Below are 19,488 nucleotides of genomic sequence, written 5' to 3' on the forward strand. Positions count from 1 at the left end.
GTGCAAGGACCTGGGGAGCAGAAGGGATCTTTGATACCAAGTGCCCCTAACCTCTTAGGCTCAGTTCCCTGCATGCTATGATTGAGTGTGTCAATACATTTTATCTTTCGGGAAGGCAGAGTAGATCAAGGATACAGCTATAACTGGCTTATGAATAGTGATCACTCAATTTTCAGAGAGTGGATGTTTGGCATCATAAGGTTGGCACAGTCACCTTAGTTTTGTGTCTAAACAAAATTATGAAAAGTTTTTAGTTTAGAAAAATAGATAAAAAACAGTAGACTCCATTTTTTTAAAAGAAGAATATTGGTTTATAGGCCAATGTATGTTTATAGGGAGAAAAAATCAGGTTACCTTCAAAAGAACAGGTTTTTAGATGAATTGTTTCCTAATTTAGCTTTATACTATTATTTTTTAAACCAATGCCAGTTTTTAAATTGCTAACTATAATAAATTGTGTTTCACCACGAAATAGGAAGAAACTTAAGAAAAAAATTTTTTTAATTATTGAGGTATCTGTTGCCTAGGCTGGAGTGCAGTGGTGGCCTCATAGCTCACTGCAGCCTCACTCAAACTCCTGGGCTTCAGCGATCCTCCCACCACCTCAGCCTCCTGAGTACTTGGGACTTGTAGTCCCAAGATCAGGCCACCACGCCTGCCCATTTAAAAAAAAATATATAGAGATGAAGTCTCCCTCTATTGCCCTGGGGGGTCTCCAGTTCCTGGGCTCAAGGGAACGTCCTGCCCTGGCCTCCCAAAGGGCTGGCATTACAGGTTTGAGTCACTGCACTCGGCAAGGAAGAAACTCTTAATAAAACATGCTCCCTCACCTAGAGAATCTTCCCGTTTTACTGCATTTACAATCTCAATGTAAGATTGATACCAATGCCTAGCACTTCATCAGTCATTATTGCTCTGAGGTACTGAGCAATTCACTACATTCGCTGAAATTTGATGTTTCTACATCTAAGGAGAAATACGAATACCATGAAAAGTTTATGGGAAGATAGCTATTCCATGACGACACCGCTTCTCCACTGGTAGTTGTGATCTCAAATGGGGGTGGCTTTTCCTGCCAAACCAGTGGTCCCACAGCTTCTGGAGTAGGGGCTGGTGTTTTCCTGCCCCTCATTGCCCCTGCCAAACCATTCCACCTGGCTCATCCTTTAAACCCTTAGTTTTAACCTCCCATCGTCAGGTTATCCTAATCCTTGAAGACTTTATCTCCTCGTTTGTTCTCTTTCCAACAACACTCCTGTCATCGTGGGAGGCGTTTAGACTTCAGGAATTCCTGTCTATACAATATTTTCGCTCAAAGACTCAGGGAGAGAGAAGGACGACTCACAGCGTCACAAGTCCACATTCCCCACCAGGCGCTCAGAGATATGGGATACGTTCCCGGTGGGCATGGCGGTGTGTGTAGTCAACGACCACCGCGGAGTCCAACGCTTCCCGCTGAAGAGTGAGCTTATAGACATTTTCCATTCGCATTGGAGGAAGTGGAGTCCAGACACATTCTGAGCCGAGGGCAAGTTGGCTCAGGCGGGCGGACGAGTGAATTCTGGGAACTGTAGTCCATCAACTTCATGGAGTGGCGAACCCTTTGACGCCAGCGGTTGAACCGCGGAATTCTGGGAAGTGGAGTCCAGACGCTCTGTGGAGGCGCGAGCGGTTCCGGTCTGTGAGCCTGAGGTTGCCGCTTAACCGCGTAGTTTGAGCCATTTCCGCGTCTAGCGGGCCCTTCTGAACTTATCACCTTTGCTTGGGGTCGCAACGACCGGATGATCGATGATCCAAGCAAGGAAAAAGAAGCCTTGGCGGAGAGCGGAGGTTTGGTGGGACGGGGAATGGGGTTTTGTTCCCGTCCACGAAGCTTTCTGGGATGGGGGTGCTGTGCTCGCATCCCGGGGGATGGAATTGGCGGGATCCTCTGTGCCCTGCTCTGAGCGTTTCCAGAACTTTGATCTCGCTCAGCTTGCCTCCCTCCCCACCCTACGTGTGCGACCTCTTTCTCGCAGTGTTACTCAATGTTCTTATACTTTCCATTGCTATTTTTTGTAATGGGGACATTAGAACCATCCTAGTAGAATCGTTTTTGGGAACTGAAAGAGGTAAGGCAAATGAGAACCTTAAAGAGCCCCTGTCACTTGGTGACTGGTGGTCTCTTTTTAACTTGCCGAAGAGGTCAGGTCCCCGGGTGGGGTCATAGCTCCAGCTGCAGGGGCCCTGGTCCTTCTCCCTAATCCCTGCAGGACGCTGGATGATCCCAGGAGGCCTTCTGACCTCTTTTTTAGGAAAGCGAGAATTGCGTCCGCCTTCCGCGAAGGGCGGGGAGCATTTAATTTTTATGGGGGATCGCGATGCAGCCAGGGTATTTCACAACTTTCGCCTTCCCCAGCCTGACCTTTCTAAAAGAGCTGCAGGGAGGGGACTTCTTGACTACTGAGGGCAAATCTCTATGTGATTGGTCCTTGATTTTTTTCTTTTACAGAGATGTTCACCTCAACCGAGAGTGTGTCCTCGGGCATGGGTGTTGATAATCATTAAGGCGTAATTGGTAGCTTCATTCTAAGTGCTTTATACAAATAAATTTAGGCCACACTGTGGCTCTGTGAAGTATTGCTTTTCTCAATTTTAAAGATGAGAGTGAGACACAGGGTGCATAGCACCCAACTAGTGAGAGGTGGAGCTGGGGTTGGAACCTAAGCAGTCCAGGTCAGAGCCTGAGTTGATCATCTCTTGGATACTCATTGAGTCAGAGGAACTAGCTGGACTTGTGGGGAAAGCAAGTTAGGACTTCATTGAAAGGACGCTGAGAGCAAGGCTCATGGGCTTGGACTTCTAGGAATTTTAAAAAATTTTTCTCAACTATTTTGTTTCACGTTTTCCAAGTATTTCGTATTGTTGTGGAACTGTATCATTGTGGACCAGTCTGAAATGCGAGAAATAGGAGTAGAAAAAGTTTTTAAATTACCCATGAATCCAAGATGTAAAGATAGTAACTGTTAAGCTTCTAATTGATTTCTTTTTAGTCTTTCTTTGCGTCTATTTCTCTATTTGTTTATAAACATTTTTAAAAATTGTTATATTTTAATATATGTCTTTATAGAAAATTTTAAATACTGCTAATAGAGAATAAACTAGTGAGGCTGGTTGCGGTGGCTCATGCCTATAATCCCAGCATTTTGGGAGGCCAAGGCAGGTGGATCACTTGAGGTCAGGAGTTTGAGGCCAGCCTGGCCAACATAGTGAAACCCCATCTCTACTAAAAATACAAATATTAGCTGGGCATGGTGGCACATGCCTGTAGTCCCAGCTACTCCAGAGGCTGAGGCAGGAGAATTGCTTAAACCCGGAAGGTGGAGGTTGCAGTGGGCCAAGATCACGCCATTGCACTCCAGCCTGGGCAACAGAGTGAGACTCAAAAAAAAAAAGAATAAACTAGTGAACTGCCATATTATATCATGCTCAATTTTATCATTCCCATTATCCTTATGACTACTTCCTGACATTTAAAATATTTTCATTTTTATATCATTTAAAAGCTATAGAAAAGTTGCAAAAATTGCATAAGGAGTTCTCATATACTCTATCCAAATTTGCCAATTGTTTACATTTTTCCCGGTTGCTTTGTTGATGACCATCAGCCAAATACCACCAGTACCATAACTAACCAGAGACAGCTGACTATAGCTTTCTGCAGCAAGGAAGCCCACATACCATGGTAAATGTGGGGTGTTTTGGTAAGAGGTATTTAGGAAGGGATGGTATAGGGTTTCACATAACATGCTAGATAATATTAGATATTAAATAATATTGTTATCTATTACATATCAGATCTGTTAAAAGACTACTAGTAGTTGTAGTGTTACTCATTAGATAGTGGTTGGATAGCATATTACCTAACATCCTGTTATCTAATTTGTAGTTAGATATTTAAATTTGTTCAATTTTTCATTTAAAGTCCTATGCCAGGCACGGTGGCTCATGCCTATAATCCCAGCATTTTGGGAGGCCAAGGGGGTGAATCACCTGAGATGAGGAGTTCCAGACCAGCCTGGCCAACATGGTGACACCCTGTCTCTACTAAAAATATAAAAATCAGCCAGGTGTGGTGGCACACGCCTGTAATCCCTGCTACTTGGGAGGCTGAGGCAAGACAATCACCTGAACCCAGCAGGCGAAGGTTGCAGTGAGCTGAGATCGCAACACTGCACTCTAGCCTGGGTGACAGAGCAAGACTCCATCTCAAAAAATAAAAAAATTAAGTCCTTATGAGTGTCCCATGCCCCACCCTTCACCTGCAATGCCATTCAAAGTCCAGTTTATGCATTGTCTTTAGTTGTCACATTCCATAGTTTCTTTTTTTTTTTTTTGAGACGGAGTCTTGCTCTGTCGCCCAAACTGGAGTGCAGTGGCCAGATCTCGGCTCACTGCAAGCTCCGGCTTTCGGGTTCACGCCATTCTCCTGCCTCAGCCTCCCGAGTAGCTGGGACTACAGGCGCCCGCCACCTCGCCCAGCTAGTTTTTTGTATTTTTTAGTAGAGACGGGGTTTCACCAGGTTAGCCAGGATGGTCTTGATCTCCTGACCTTGTGATTCGCCCGTCTCGGCCTCCCAAAGTGCTGGGATTACAGGCTTGAGCCACCGCGCCCGGCCCATAGTTTCTTTAGTCTGGAAAGATTCCACAGTCTTTGTCTTTTATAAACATGGTATTTTTTTTTTAATAGGAAAGTTATTTTGGAGAAAGATGTTCATTTGGAGTTTGATATATTTCATGTTTAGTTTCAGATTGTGTATTGTTGGTAAGGATATCGCACAAGTGATGAAGTTTCCTCTTTATTGCAACATAACAGGGTTCACATGATGTCGGTTTGTCCCTTCACTGGTGATCTCAACTGTGTTCACTTGGCCAAGATGATGTCTTTCAGATTTGTCTGCTATAAAGTTACCTTTTTTTAAAAAAAACTAAAGTTTCTTATTGGAAGATATATTATTAGTGAGCATTCTACTAAAGATGAGCTTCTGGTTCTCTTCATTTATTCATTTGTTTGTTCAACTATAAATCTGCCAACAATATGGACTCAGAATTCACTCTTATGAAGGTAAATGACACGTGGATTAGCAATTTTTTTTTCAACTCTGTTGAGGTATATTTTACATAAAGCATTCACTCATTTCAGGAGTACAGTGATCTTTAGGAACTTCGTAAAGTGGAGTAACCATCATCATAATTCAGAGTCCCCCAGTTGGACTCTGTGCCCATTTACAATTAAACCTCATTCTCACCCCAAATCTGGAGCAACCACTAGCTTACTTTTCCTCTATGTATACATTTGCCTATTCGGACATTTCATATAAGTGGAATCATATAATCTATGGATTTTTGTGACTAGCTTCTTTCTCTTAGCATGTTTCCAAGGTTCATGCATGTTGTAGCATGAGTTGGTCCTTCATTCCTTTTAATTTCCAAATTAGATTCCATTATATGGATATGCCATGATTTTTCTATCCATTTACCCAGAGGAAGGCATTTTGGTTGTGCACAGTTTTTGGGTTAGTATGAATAATGCTGCTGTGATCATTCATAATGTATGTCCATGTTGCTACACAGCATCCCCAGCCACCTTTTCATGTCTCTCTTTTTACTGTTTCTGGCATTTTCCAGGTACGATTCCACCTTCCTTCATGCTCCATTACTCAGGACTCTGAAGATTCCAAAAAGTAGGAGGAAAAATGACCATGTTCAAGGTGAGTAGAGCTCACCTCTCTTGCTATTAAAATTCCATCTTATTGCTCATATTGTCATACATTTTTCTCTGTTTTGGGAAGACTCAAGGAGGAAAAGGGCATTTGGGACCTGTTATGTGCCAGTTGCTTCCTTTGTCTTTTTTGTTGGCTTTGCATTTGGTTTTTGGTTTTTGTTTTGTTTTTTACCGTTACATTATGGAGTAGAAAAATTAGTAGGAAAGAACAGTGCTCCCACTTCTTTACCTCCTTGCTCTCAAATTAGCCTGTTTTTTCTTCTTGTGCTGTTCCTTGTACATTTGTAACTGTATTTGTATTGATGATGGAGTTCCTTGTGTCAAGAGTGCACTATACACCAAGATAACATGTCCTTCTGGTTTTATTCATACTTGTCCATCAGATAGTTAGTCCCCCTTTCTGTGGAGGCCCACATCACACATGTTGGCTCCATCCCTCTTAGATGCTCCGGGGAACCTCTGACCTACTTCACCCACTTCCTGAGTCCTCTGGCCCTAGGAATGAGCTATTACTTAAGGTGTCTCAATCAGCAGATCATGTGCCAAGCTCCTGTGTTTCCATATTCTGTCCTCTCTGTCTCAATCCATGCAGCCAGCTCACATCTGGAGGGGTGGCCTGTGTCCCGCTTATCATTCTGTCTTCTTTATAAATCATCAAGCTGCTGTCCAGCCAGCCTGCGTCCCCAGGCTGCCATCACTGCACTGGGCCAATTGCCCAGGATATAAGTGCTCCCCCTTTGCCGGTCCAGAGTTCTGTCAAATTGGACCCTGCTGGCTGCACCAATTCCATGGAACAGGTTCACTAGTTACAGACCTGGCAAGCCCACCATGAGAGAGCACACTCATATATGACAAATTACATAAAGCAGATTTATTACATATAAGTAGCAAGGGACAACAGAAGCCTATGATCCACTGTGAGCCAGTCCCCCAAGGCTCAAGAAAGCTGCCTAGAGTGGGTGCAGTCATGACTGCACATGCCCCATTTTCACCATTCCTGAGCCACCCCAAGAGGCAGCCTGTCCCAGGTTATGCCTCAGGGGCAACATTACTTACTAAGCAGTTCCTCCCTAACTCAAGATATTATCTTTTATGGATTGGACTAGGATCAAAGAAGGTATAAAAATAAAAAACAAAAATAAAAAGATGTTATCTTACCTAGGAAGGACATTGCATAACTAGCATATTTATGGTTATTCTTGAGACCTGTAAACAAGAAAGTGGGGAGAACGGATCCAAGGCCACTTTGAAAATAGTTACTTAAAACCTGTTAATTTGGCAAATACTAAAGAAAAGTGATAGCATTCAGGATTTGGGTCTGAGAGAGGAGGACAATAAGCCTCAACAAACAAGGTTGAGACTGAGTTGCTCATTGTTGCTGGGGCAACTGGGGCAATTGGCAAGATTCATTGAAACCTATATAGGTGTAGCCCAGGATGCACCATTTGAAATCCTAACGGGTTACTTACAAGGAGACTCAGTAAGTGCACAAAGTGAAAATACAGGAGGTCTTTTTCATGATTGCACTTCTGGTGGAGCTCAGGAAAATCATTGTCAGGATACAGACAGAATGAGTGGGCAATCTATAAGTTGACCTCCACTTCTCTTCTCCGCCTGCTCAATGCCGTTCCTCCCCTAGTAGTCCATGGTCATAGGATTGAGGTTACGTATCTTGATGTTGTAGGAGGCAGTGACCTTCAAGGACGTGGCTGTGTTCTTCACTGAGGAGGAGCTGGGGCTGCTGGACCCTGCCCAGAGGAAGCTGTACCAAGATGTGATGCTGGAGAACTTCACAAACCTGCTGTCAGTGGGTGAGCACCCTCTGTAATGGAACATCAGGCCCCAGGAGTGGCTTTGTATCCTAGAGTATTCAAGTTTGTGTATGCAGTGGGAACCTACATTTCCAATAAATTTTACCTTGATATTACCTAGAATGAATTGGGATTAAGCACATGACTTTGCACATTCACAGGGCATCAACCATTCCACCCTTTCCACTTCCTAAGGGAAGAAAAGTTTTGGATGATGGAGACAGCAACCCAAAGAGAGGGAAGTTCAGGTAAGAAGCAAGCAGCTGTGCATCCCTGTACATGACTTGCCCATTTGTTTTACTTCTGACTGTGCCCACTTACATCACCCTGATCTAAATTGCCCAATCTCTTTCCTGGTTTATTACAACCCCTTTCTGGCTGGTGGTCCTGTTCCCTCCCTTCCACCCTAATATCTGTTTTCCTCAGAGCAGCCAAAATGATCCTTGGGAAATGCAAGTCAGTTTTCCACTCCTTGGTCCAAAAGCCTGTATGGTTTCTTTATTGGCTTTTAAAGACCCTGTGGTCTGTTCTTCATCCCCTGCTGCCTCTTGACTACATCTGTCTTCTCCCCCTTGCACCATCTTTTCCAGCCATGTTGTCCTCCCTGCTGTTTTTCTGTCCTGTCATGGACACTATATTCCCTGTTGCTGGTAACAACAGACTTCACAGATTAAACAACAAACATTGTTGTTCTTTCTGACATGGGGAGGACGGTCTCCCATCCCTCCCCCTGGAAATGAGTGGCCAGCCACAACCCTAAATCATATTGTTTCACTATCCAGAATGATCCAGAATTGGCACCCTAACAAACAAAGTCACTGTCCTCCAGCATGATATGTCAGGATCCTAGAGATTACCCCTCAGATGCTGAGGACAAAGTCCTGACTTCTTTTTACTTAGGGTAACTTCTATATAAGGATATACAACATAAATACAGACATATAAACTATTGATTTTGTTATTGCTTTTCCTTAAATTTCCCTTTGTATTTTATATTTCCCTTTGTATTTTATATTTCGCTATGAACATTTAGTAATTTATCATGCAATTTATCATGCAAGATTTTTGACTGACCAGAAAATTCCTTAGAAATAGTAACTAATTAAATGTATACATTATATCAATTTTTTAATTGAGTCTATTACTTCCATCAAGGATTTTACATATGAGACATGGTGGGGTTATAAATTGGTCACATACAAACTAGAAAACAAGATGCTTGGGGAAAACATAAACTGAACATTCATTAAAGTTGAATGCCATATCCTAAGTGTAAAATCTTTAAAACACTGAACAAAGGCTTCATTTGTCCACATCTCTTCATTCTGTGTCCTTATAGGAGGCAAGACTGTTGTGGAAGCAGGACCACATGAAGATTGCCCTTGCCAGCAAATCTGGGAACAAACTGCAAGTGACTTAACCCAGTCTCAAGACTCCATTGTAAATAATTCTCACTTCTTTGAACAAGGTGATGTCCCCTCCCAGGTTGAGGCAAGACTATCTATAATTCACACAGGACAAAAACCTTCACAGAATGGGAAGTGTAAACAATCCTTCAGTGATGTTGCCATCTTTGATCTTCCTCAGCAGTTACACTCAGGAGAGAAGTCTCATACATGCAAGGAGTGTGGAAAAAGCTTCTGTTACATCTCAGCTCTTCGTATTCACCAGAGAGTTCACTTGAGAGAGAAACTCTCTAAGTGTGACATGCGTGGTAAGGAATTCAGTCAGAGCTCATGTCTGCAAACTCATGAGACAGTCTACACTGGAGAGAAACCATTCAAATGTGAGCAGTGTGGGAAAGGCTTTAGATGTAGAGCGATACTTCAAGTTCATTGCAAATTACACACAGGAGAGAAATATATTTGTGAGAAATGTGGGAGGGCCTTCATTCACGATTTCCAGCTTCAGAAACATCAGAGAATTCATACTGGGGAGAAGCCATTCAAATGTGAAATATGTGGTAAGAGCTTCTGTCTTAGGTCAAGTCTTAATAGGCATTGCATGGTCCACACAGCAGAGAAACTGTACAAATCTGAGGAGTGTGGGAAAGCCTTCATTGATAGGCTAGATTTGCATAAGCATCAGATGATTCACAGAGGACAGAAACCGTACAATTGTAAAGAATGTGGGAAGAGCTTCAGATGGTCCTCATATCTTTTGATTCATCAGCGAATCCACAGTGGAGAAAAACCATACAGATGTGAGGAGTGTGGGAAGGGCTACATTAGTAAGTCAGGTCTTAACTTGCACCAGAGGGTCCACACTGGAGAGAGACCTTATAATTGTAAGGAATGTGGGAAGAGCTTTAGCCGGGCTTCAAGTATTTTGAATCATAAGAAACTCCACTGCCAGAAAAAACCCTTCAAATGTGAGGATTGTGGAAAGAGCCTTGTACACCAGTCATACTGTAAAGACCAACAAGGAGACCACAATGGAGAAAACCCATCCAAATGTGAGGACTGTGGGAAGCGCTACAAGAGGCGCTTGAATCTGGATATAATTTTATCATTATTTTTAAATGATATGTAAGTTGTACATATTTATGAGATATGGTAAGAAATTTTAATATGTGTATATAATGTGTAATGATCAAATTGATGTAATTAGTGTATTACCTTCAACATTTACCGTTTCTTTGTTTTGGGAAAATTCAAAATCCATTGTTCTAGCGATTTGAAAAGAAACAATAAATTATTGTTGATTATAGTCACCTTTGGTGCTTTAGAATACTAGAATGTATTTCTCCTATCTAGCTGTACTTATGTATCGTGTTACCCAATCTTTGGCTATCTCACCTAACCCCTACACTTCCCTGCTTCTAGAACTACTGTTTTACTCACTACTTCTATGAAATCAACTTTTTTAGCTTCCATATGGGTGTGAGGACAGTTGGTATTTATCTTACTTTGCTTAGCTTATATTGTTTAACATAATGTCCTCCAAAGCTCATCTGTGTTGCCATAAATGACACAATTTTGTTTTCTTTTTATGCCCAAAGTGTATTCTATTGTGTATATATGCCACCTTTTCTTCATTTATCTATTGATGGACACACAGGTGGGTTCCATATCTTAACTGTTGTGAAGAATAGTGCTCCAGTGAACATGGGAGTGTACATGTGTGTTCCACATACTGATTTCCTTTGCTTTGGATATACTCAATAGTGGGATTGCTAGATCACTCAAATCTTATGCCTCAGAGGCTTGACATAAGAGCAAAACTATGGAAGTGTGGCTAGGATGGTATGGCCTCGCACCACCTCAGGCCTCAAGTCCTCAACTGCACCAGAATGTCCACGTTGGACAGAATCCTTAGTAATGAGGTGTGTGATAAAGTCTCTGCTCAGTTGTTTATAATCTCATCTGAGAGTTCACAAAGGGGCAAAACATTAAAAAGAGGCATATGGTAAGCACTTCAGTGTATGTTTATATCATAATTTATCACAGGCCATACTGGTGATATATTTCATCCAGTCTTGCAGGAGAGAAAACATTTAAGTTAAATTCAGTGTTTCACCATAGCTCAGCATACTCCCATCATCCTGGGACCATCATAGTAGAGAACTCTTGTAAATTGTGCAGTAGGGTTGCAAACAGAACTTTGACATTTACACTTGTCATTCAGGAGAAAGGCCTTAGAATAAGAGTTTGTTCACACATTTACAAAACCCTAATGATGAACATGTCAAAATTGATGACCACTAGAATGTCAACTACAGGTACCATGTTTTCTGCATCTTCAGGACCTTAACACTGATTAGCACTTATGTGTTTAGTATGTGTTAAATGACTCAAAAGGAGAAAATACGATATTTTAAAATTGTATCTAGGAGAGGAAATCTACAAAACATAATTCAGAGACACCTGAGTTAAAATGCAGAATATACTCAGTACTGCAATCCAAAGCATTATTTTGGGTAATATTACCCTATCGTACTTGGCTGCTGGCTTCCCCTCATCCTCTGTTCTGAAGTTGGATTTTTACTACTAGTGGCTTTGTCTAATGTTCCATTGGTTGCATACAATATAAATTCAACAATCATTTGTAATTCTTCTCACAGTACAGGCTGAAAATGGTTTGTTAACTTGGCAATAACAGTCCACTGCATATTTCACAATTACATTTTTTCAACAGTGTTAAGGCAAAATTTATAGTAATTTTACGTGGCAGATGTAGTTACATTGGAAAAAACTTCCTTAGTTCTGAATTCACATGATTTATTGTGTATTTTCATGCAGGCTTTGATATGATGGCCTTCTAATTGTGGTAGCATTTATTTTATCAAACAACTCAGGTAGAAGCTATGCCAATTTGACAATTTTTGGAAACCTAACCTAATATTCTCTTCCTATCTCTATGAAATACTAAGAGAAACCTATGGGAGTTCGGTAATTTCATCAAATGTATCCATGATTGGGGTAGGAGTGACATTTACATGTTCTTCTTTATTGTTGGCAGTAAAAATAAGTCTTTTGTAAGCAGTGTATATCAGAATGTATAAGGTACAAGTGTTTTACCTGGAAATGATGGGATAGGAAATTATGATTATGATGTTAAAACTGAAAAGTAGAAAACCACGTGGATGATATCACCCCATTTTAAAATGGAATAAATATTCTACAATAATTTATGTGAAAAGCATTTATTCCTATAACATGAGACCAATAAAATGGTGGCACCAGATATACAGTAAAAGGAGAAAAACAATGTGAGCTTTGGGAAATCAGACTGTAACCTTCATAACTTAATCAAATATCTTTGTGTGTTTCTGAGACTTTTTAATGTGTATATACGTAATTTGTGAACAAATATTCTTTCCTCTGGCAATGAATATTTGCTGCTGGTATTTTTCCATTTTATAATTTCATGCATTTTTAGATTTCTCAGTGAACATCAGTTTTATCAAAGCAGTAAATCTTGTGCAATAAATTTGCAAACTTATTAATGTTAATCACTTAACCTATCAGGACTCAGAATCTCAGAATAAAGTTGCTCTATATTGTCATATGACGTAAGTTCACAATGACTAGGGTCCTGGAAGTAATTTCAAAATGAAATATTCTCTAGTTGGGCCAGGCGCGGTGGCTCACGCCTGTAATCCCAGCACTTTGAGAGGCTGAGGCTGGCGGATCATGAGATCAGGAGATTGAGACCATTCTGGCTAACATAGTGAAATCCCATCTCTACTAAAAATACAAAAAATTAGCCAGGTGTGGTGGTGGGAGTCTGTAGTCCCAGCTACTTGGGAGGCTGAGGCAGAAGAATGGCATGAACCCAGGAAGTGGAGCCTGCAGTGAGCTGAGATAATGCCACTGCACTTCAGCCTGGGCAACAGAGCTAGACTCCATCTCAAAAAAAAAAAAAAAAAAAGAAAGAAAAGAAATATTCTCTGGTTCTTCGAATATGCAGATAAATTGATGAAGTCTGGTTAACTGTCTTGGTAATTAAAGCATGTGATACTTCTTTAGGGATAAGTCAGGGAGTGTGCAAATACTGGAGATCCTGCCCAGTGCCCAGGCACAGCTGATTTATCAAGACAGAGAATTCACAATAGAGAAAGAATTTAATACACAGAACTGGCTAAATGGGAGACAGGGTTTTATTACTACTCAAATCAGCCTCCTTGAAAATTTGGAGGCTAGGGTTTTTCAAAGATAGTTTGACAGTCAGGGGGCTAGGGAATGGGTGCTGCTGATTGGCTGGGGATGTTAAAAATGGTCCTTGGGCACTAAGTTCACTTCTGGGTGGGGGCCGCAGGACCAGTTGAGTCAAGAGTCATGGCTTTAGGTGGGGCCATCCGGTTGTCAGAAATGCAAAAGCCCAAAAAGACATCTAAAAAGGCCAGTCTTAGTTCTACAATAGTGATGTTATTTACTGGAGTAATTGGGGAAGTTGCAAATTTTGAGACCTCTGGAATAACAGCTGGAAATCAGAATAATGGCTGGTAATCCTTTATATATATTATCTTAGAATTCAGGCCCCTCTCATCCTCCTAAACTAGTGGGGCCTTTCAATCGTATTACAAAGGCAGTTTAGTTTGGGGGAAGGGCTATTATCATTTAAACAATAAACTAAATTCCTCCCAAAGTTAGCTTGGCCCAGGCCCAGGAATTACCAAGGGCAGTTTGGTGGTTAAAAGCAAGATGGAACTGGTTAGATGAGATCTCTTGCACTGTCATAATTTTCTCACTGTTATAATTTTTACAAAGGTGATTTCAGAGATTGAAATAGATATACATATGTTGTGAAGGCTGTTTGTTTTTTGTCTTTTAAAGCAACAGATCCTCACCTGAGGTCAGGAGTTCGAAACCAGCCTGGTCAACATGGTGAAACCCTGTCTCTACTAAAAATACAAAATTAACTGAGTGTGGTGGCACATGCCTGTAATCCCAGCTACTCAGGAGACTGAGGTGGGAGAATCACTTGAAACCAGGAGGCAGAGGTTGCAGTGAGCCAAGATCATGCCATTGCACTCCAGCCTGGGTAACGAGCAAAACTCCATCCCAAAAAATTTAAAAAAACAAAACAAAAAAAACAGGTCCTTTGAAAACCAGAGGTGTATGGGCAGGAAACATAGCATGACAGCAGCAGAGCTTCTTTTGCTATGGATCCAGTTAGAGCAAAGACCTGGTTTGGATGCCAATTCAGAGTTACACACCATGGTGTTGACAAAAAGAGTCAAACTCTATAAAATATAAAGAGATTTATTCTGAGCCAAATATGAGTGACCAAGGCCTGTGACATAGCCATAAAAGGTCCTGAGAACATGTGCCCAAAGTAGTTGGGTTATAGCTTGGTTTTATACATTTTAGGGGGACAGAAGTTACAAGCAGACATCAATCAATACATGTATACATTGGTTTGGTCTGGAAAGGCGGGATAACTCAAAGTTGGCCATGGAGGTGCTTCCAGGTCATAGGTGGATTCAAAGATTTTCTCATTGACGATTGGTTGAAAGAGTTATCTAAAGTCCTGGAATCAATAGAAAGGAGTGTCTGGATTATGATAAGGGGTTCTGGAGACCACGGTTTTTATTATGCAAATGAAGCCTCCAGGTAGCAAGCTTCAGAGAATAGATGGTAAATGTCTCTTATCAGGTCGAAAACAGTGCCAGACTCTTTAGTGAATTCTCTTCTAGAGAGAGACCTGGAAAAGGAAGAGGAATGTAGATTTTACAAAATGAATACACTAAGTATGCTAGATTCTAATGAGATTGTTCTGATTTGACAATATTAAAGGTTTTGTTAATAAATTGACTTCCAATCTCATCTTTAATATCTGTAGTACTCTTGTGTACTGAATTTTTTTTTTTCATTAAACAGTTTTCTATAGATTCTGAGGAAAAGATACAAAAAATTTTTGAAAAACTCAAAAGGCAGTTTCCTGCTGATGAAGATCTGTGTGATAATTGATTTTAATGGATTTATAACACATAGACTATAGTCCCTAGTTATTTAATCAAGCACTAATATCGACATTGTGATGGTATTTTGTAGATATTCAGCCCATAATCAGTTGGTTTTGAGTAGGGATATTATGCTAAATACAGGTAGGCCTGATCAATCACTTGAAGATCCTTTAGAATAGAGCTGAAGCTTCTCTGAATGAAAAAATACTGCACCTGCTGGTGGCATCTTCCTCTTATGGGTTAGAGTTCCATCTTCACCTTTCTGGTGGCCAGCCATATGCATTTTGGAATTGCTTAGTGATATGGTTTGACTCTGTGTCTTTACCCAAATCTCATGTTGAATTGTGATCCTGAGTGTTGGAGGTGGGGCCTGGTGGGAGGTGACTGGATCATGGGGGTGGTTTCTAATGATTTAGCATCATCCCCCTAGTGCTGTCTTTTGATGGAATTCTCATGAGATCTGCTTGTTTTAAAAGTGTGTAGCACCTCCTTCTGCTCTCATTCTGTCCTGCTCTGCCATGGTAAGATATGCTGGCTTCCCTTTCACTTTCCATCATGATTGTAAATTTCCTAAGGCCTCGTAGCCACGCTTCCTGTACAGCCTGCAGAACTGTGAGTCAATTAAACCTCTTTTCTTCATAAATTACCCGGTCTCAGGTAGTTCTTTTTTTTTTTTTTTTGAGACGGAGTCTTGCTCTGTCACCCAGGCTAGAGTGCAGTGGCATGATCTCAGCTCACTGCAACTTCCACCTCCCAGGTTCAAGCGATTCTCCTGCCTCAGACTCCCAAGTAGCTGGGATTACAGATGTGTGCCACCATGCCTAACTAATTTTTGTATTCTTTGTAGAGACGAGGTTTCACTATGTTGGCCAGGCTGGTCTCAAACTCCTGACCTTAGGTAATCCACCTGCCTTGGCCTCCCAAAGTGCTGGGATTACAGGTGTGAGCCACTGCACCTGGCCAGGTAGTTCTTTATAACAGTGTGAGAACAGACTAATAGACTTAGCCAGATCCACAGTGCCAAAGGAGAGTTCCTTGCAATAATTGCTTGTATATGTCATACTGATTCTGTTTCTCTGGTTGAATGCTGACCAAAAGACATTTTGCCCCACAAGAACTTCTAGAGGAAGAGCACCCTAAGGATGAGTTTTCTAAATTGATTGTGTTTTCTAGAATTGGATTTCTACTCTTTTAAATTTAAGAGCACTACTGACTTTATTTCCAGTGCAACATAGGGAACTGGTTGTCAAAGGCATGATGTGATAATATGCCAAATATCATTGAATAATCCTAATAAAATGCCTATTGGAATGATTCTGGTTACCACGAATTTGTTAGTTTAGGACACAGTAGACAAACTTTTCAGTATAGTATATTTCCTGGATGCTCCTACTTGGGCTTCAGAAATTAGGAAAGAAGGCCAGGCATGGTGGCTCACGCCTGTAATCCTAGCACTTTGGGAGGCCGAGTAGGGTGTATCACAAGAGTGAGACCTCCTGGCTAACTTGGTGAAACCCCGTCTTTACTAAAAATACAAAAAAATTAGCCAGGTGTGGTAGCACGTGCCTGTAGTCCCAGCTACTTGGGTGGCTGAGGCAGGAGAATGGCATGAACCTGGAAGGCAGAGCTTGCAGTGAGCCGAGATCATGCCACTGCACTCCAGCCTGGGCAACAGTGCGAGACTCCATCTCAGAAAAAAAAAAGAAGAAGGAAAGAAAAAGATGAGGTCAATCACTATGCAGGGCTTAACTTTGCCTTGTTGATGTTGGTATTCATAGTAAATAAATTGATGAGAAATCTATGATATTGTCACTGGGTTTGTATTGGCAGAAGAGTTCTATTGCAGGGGAAGAGAGAACTCTAACTGCAACCACCTAACATTGTCACAGCTCTCAAATCAATTCCAAGACATGTCCAGTTTACAAATCTACATTCACTTAAATAAAGGGGAGGCCAATGTTAGATGAGTATGGGCCCTGATACATTTCAGAGTTCTCCACAGGAAACCATGGCCATAAACCTGTGACTGACTACATAAAAGGAGAAATGATCACTCTTTTGGGCAATGACTGAATCTTCATTGTCAAATGGCACATTGATACGATGATCAGACATGGTGAGGAGAAAGTAGGAACTACACTAGGCATATTAGTAAGACACATGCATGACAGAAAGAAAGAATAAATCCTATAAGTATTCATGGGCCTTCCACTGTGGTAAAATTTCCATAGGTTCACTGATGTGGGACTATTGAGATCTCTCTTCTAATGTATAGGGCAAGAAGCATATGGTATTCCTACAACCAAAGTGTCACAATGTCTAGTGGCCCTCCTTGGCTACTGGATGCTACTTATTCCTCATTGGGATATGCTACTCTGCCTTTTTTGTCTGACCCAAAAACATTTTGCCTCAACTAAGATATGATAAGACTGTGTAATGTGTCCTAGCTGCCATGTAAGTTTCTCTACCCCTAGGACACTATGGACCAGGAGATCCAAAAGTAATTGAAATATCAGTGATACAGAATGACGTTTGGAGCCATCAACTGGTCACATTTGATGAATCAAACCACAAATGGATGGGATTTTGTAGCAAAGCCCAGTCATTCTCTACATATACTTACTCTTTTTCTTTTTGGTAGAGACAGGGCCTTGCTTTGTTGCCCAGGCTGGTCTCAAACTCCTGGCATCAAGAGATCCTCGTTCTTCAGCCTCACAAAGCAATGAGTACAGGTATGAGCCACCAACCTCAGCCTACTTACTCTTCTTTGGAAAAGCTGCTTATGATTTTGCTAGTGGTCTTAGTAGAGACAGAGCACTTAACCATGACCTACCAAATTAGCATGTGCGCCAAGCTTTCCATCATGAATTGGGTGCTGTTGGTCATTCCTTGTCTTTAAATTTTATGCGCACATTGGTATCCCATTTGTAAGTGGTATATATATGATTGGGTTTGAGCAGGCTCTGAAGCCATAGATAAGTGTATCATGACCCCTACTCCTACCACATTACCTTCAGAATGAGTGAACATGAAGACAAGTCCTGTGAATTACTGTGTCACAGCAGCAAAAGGAAATGAAGTGATTAAAAGTAAACAAAGCCTAAAGGACCTTATGTGCATTATAGGTGTCCCGGATAGAGAGAAAGAAAGCCAAGAGAGCTTATTTACAGAAATAAAAGCTGAAAACTTTTCAAATATGAAAAACACATTATTCTGTAAATCCAAGAAGTTCAATGCATTTCAAGTAAGATAAAACACAAAGAGACCCAACTGAGGCATATTATTAAAAAATCGTTAGAAACCAAAGACAAATGAAAAATTTGACAGCAGCAAGTCCAAAGTCACTTGTTATGTACAAAGACATCCTTAACGAAGATGTCAGCAGATTTCTCAGCAAACATCTGAGACAAGATGATATATTCTTTGCTAAAAACACATGCACACACATACACACACATACGTCTATTGAGAACTCAACATTCACCCAAACTGTCCTTCAAACTTGAGAGATAAATCTAGTGAATGGGTAGACAATATGTATAGACATAATATATGACATCAGTTGTACAAAGTGGGGAGAGGGAGAAGCTGTGAATGAGTAGTATTTTGCACATGATTGAAGTTAAGCTGGTATCCATGGGTGACAGAGTGAGACACTGTCTCAAAAAAAAAAAATTAAAGAAGGCACAAATAAATTGAGATACATCCATTATTAATGGATTGGGCGACTTCATATTGCAAGGATGTCAATATCTATATCTATAGATTCAATGCAATCCTTAATCACAGTAACATTTTTCTCAGAAATTAAAAAATCCACCTAAAATTCATGTGAAGTATCAACGGATACTCTCTCCTCTCCCATGGAGAGGAGGTCCTCTTAGACCTCGTCATTTTCTAGCAAATATTCCTCCATAATAATTTGCAGCAGTACTTTCCAACAACTTTGACTTGTATTTCCACCTCGGTCCCACCAGCATGCTAGCATTAGTAACATTAGAACCTCGCCAATACCTACAGTCCACTGAGATGATTACCTTTTTACTCTTGTAACTCCTCCTCTCCTCACAGCCTGCCAAGCACATCTCTTGTCAGGAGAGGACAGCTCACTTCTCCTAATGTCTCACTTCCCAGAATTGTGTCCCATGAAAATTTTTAGCTAGATGAAGGCAGAGAAAAAAAATATTTGATTTCTTAGGCTTTATGGAAGCGATAGGAATGGCAATAGGGGTTTGGAATGGAGACTGCACGCACCAGTCAACAGGGTGTGTCCTCAATAGGTAGTGGGTAAAGGACATTAACTGAGATGCTATCTCCAACTCCACTTCAGGAAAGCTTGCTGAGTACAGGTATGAGCCACCAACCTCAGTCAGTTAGAGTGACAGAGTCCAGATGCTCTGTTTGAGTCGCGGGCCCTTTGTCTCAGACGGGCGAGTCCGGGGGATTCTGGGAAGTGGAGTCCAGACGCTCTGGGGAGGCTCGAGCACTTCCGGTCCCCAACT

At 41.2% G+C, this 19,488-nt stretch overlaps 1 protein-coding gene and 1 long non-coding RNA gene across 5 annotated transcripts; one reads left to right on the forward strand and one right to left on the reverse strand.

Annotated features, from left to right (window-relative positions):
* The first annotated feature begins 1,651 nt into the window (after nt 1–1,651).
* On the forward strand, nt 1,652–12,583 carry ZNF230 (zinc finger protein 230). 4 transcript variants are annotated; one of them, XM_030941578.1, is made up of 6 exons: nt 1,652–1,830; nt 4,856–5,104; nt 5,668–5,750; nt 7,449–7,575; nt 7,737–7,823; nt 8,915–12,583. In XM_030941578.1, the coding sequence occupies exons 3-6, from the start codon at nt 5,736–5,738 to the stop codon at nt 10,105–10,107; spliced, it is 1,422 nt and encodes a 473-aa protein (XP_030797438.1). In that variant the 5' UTR covers nt 1,652–1,830; nt 4,856–5,104; nt 5,668–5,735; the 3' UTR covers nt 10,108–12,583. The 4 variants fall into 4 exon arrangements, with proteins under 4 accessions (XP_030797438.1, XP_030797440.1, XP_010370759.1 ...); XM_030941579.1 differs by lacking the exon at nt 1,652–1,830 and adding an exon at nt 1,845–2,111; XM_030941580.1 differs by lacking the exon at nt 4,856–5,104 and having other exon boundaries at nt 1,652–1,835.
* Nucleotides 12,584–14,255: 1,672 nt separating this feature from the next.
* On the reverse strand, nt 14,256–19,472 carry LOC115900658. The gene is made up of 3 exons (XR_004060308.1): nt 19,241–19,472; nt 19,024–19,145; nt 14,256–14,724 (listed from the first exon to the last, which is right to left on the reverse strand). It is a non-coding gene; the product is annotated as an uncharacterized LOC115900658 (long non-coding RNA).
* Between the last annotated feature and the right edge of the window lie 16 nt (nt 19,473–19,488).

This window comes from Rhinopithecus roxellana, chromosome 12 (assembly GCF_007565055.1).
Source record: "Rhinopithecus roxellana isolate Shanxi Qingling chromosome 12, ASM756505v1, whole genome shotgun sequence".
NCBI lineage: Eukaryota > Metazoa > Chordata > Mammalia > Primates > Cercopithecidae > Rhinopithecus > Rhinopithecus roxellana.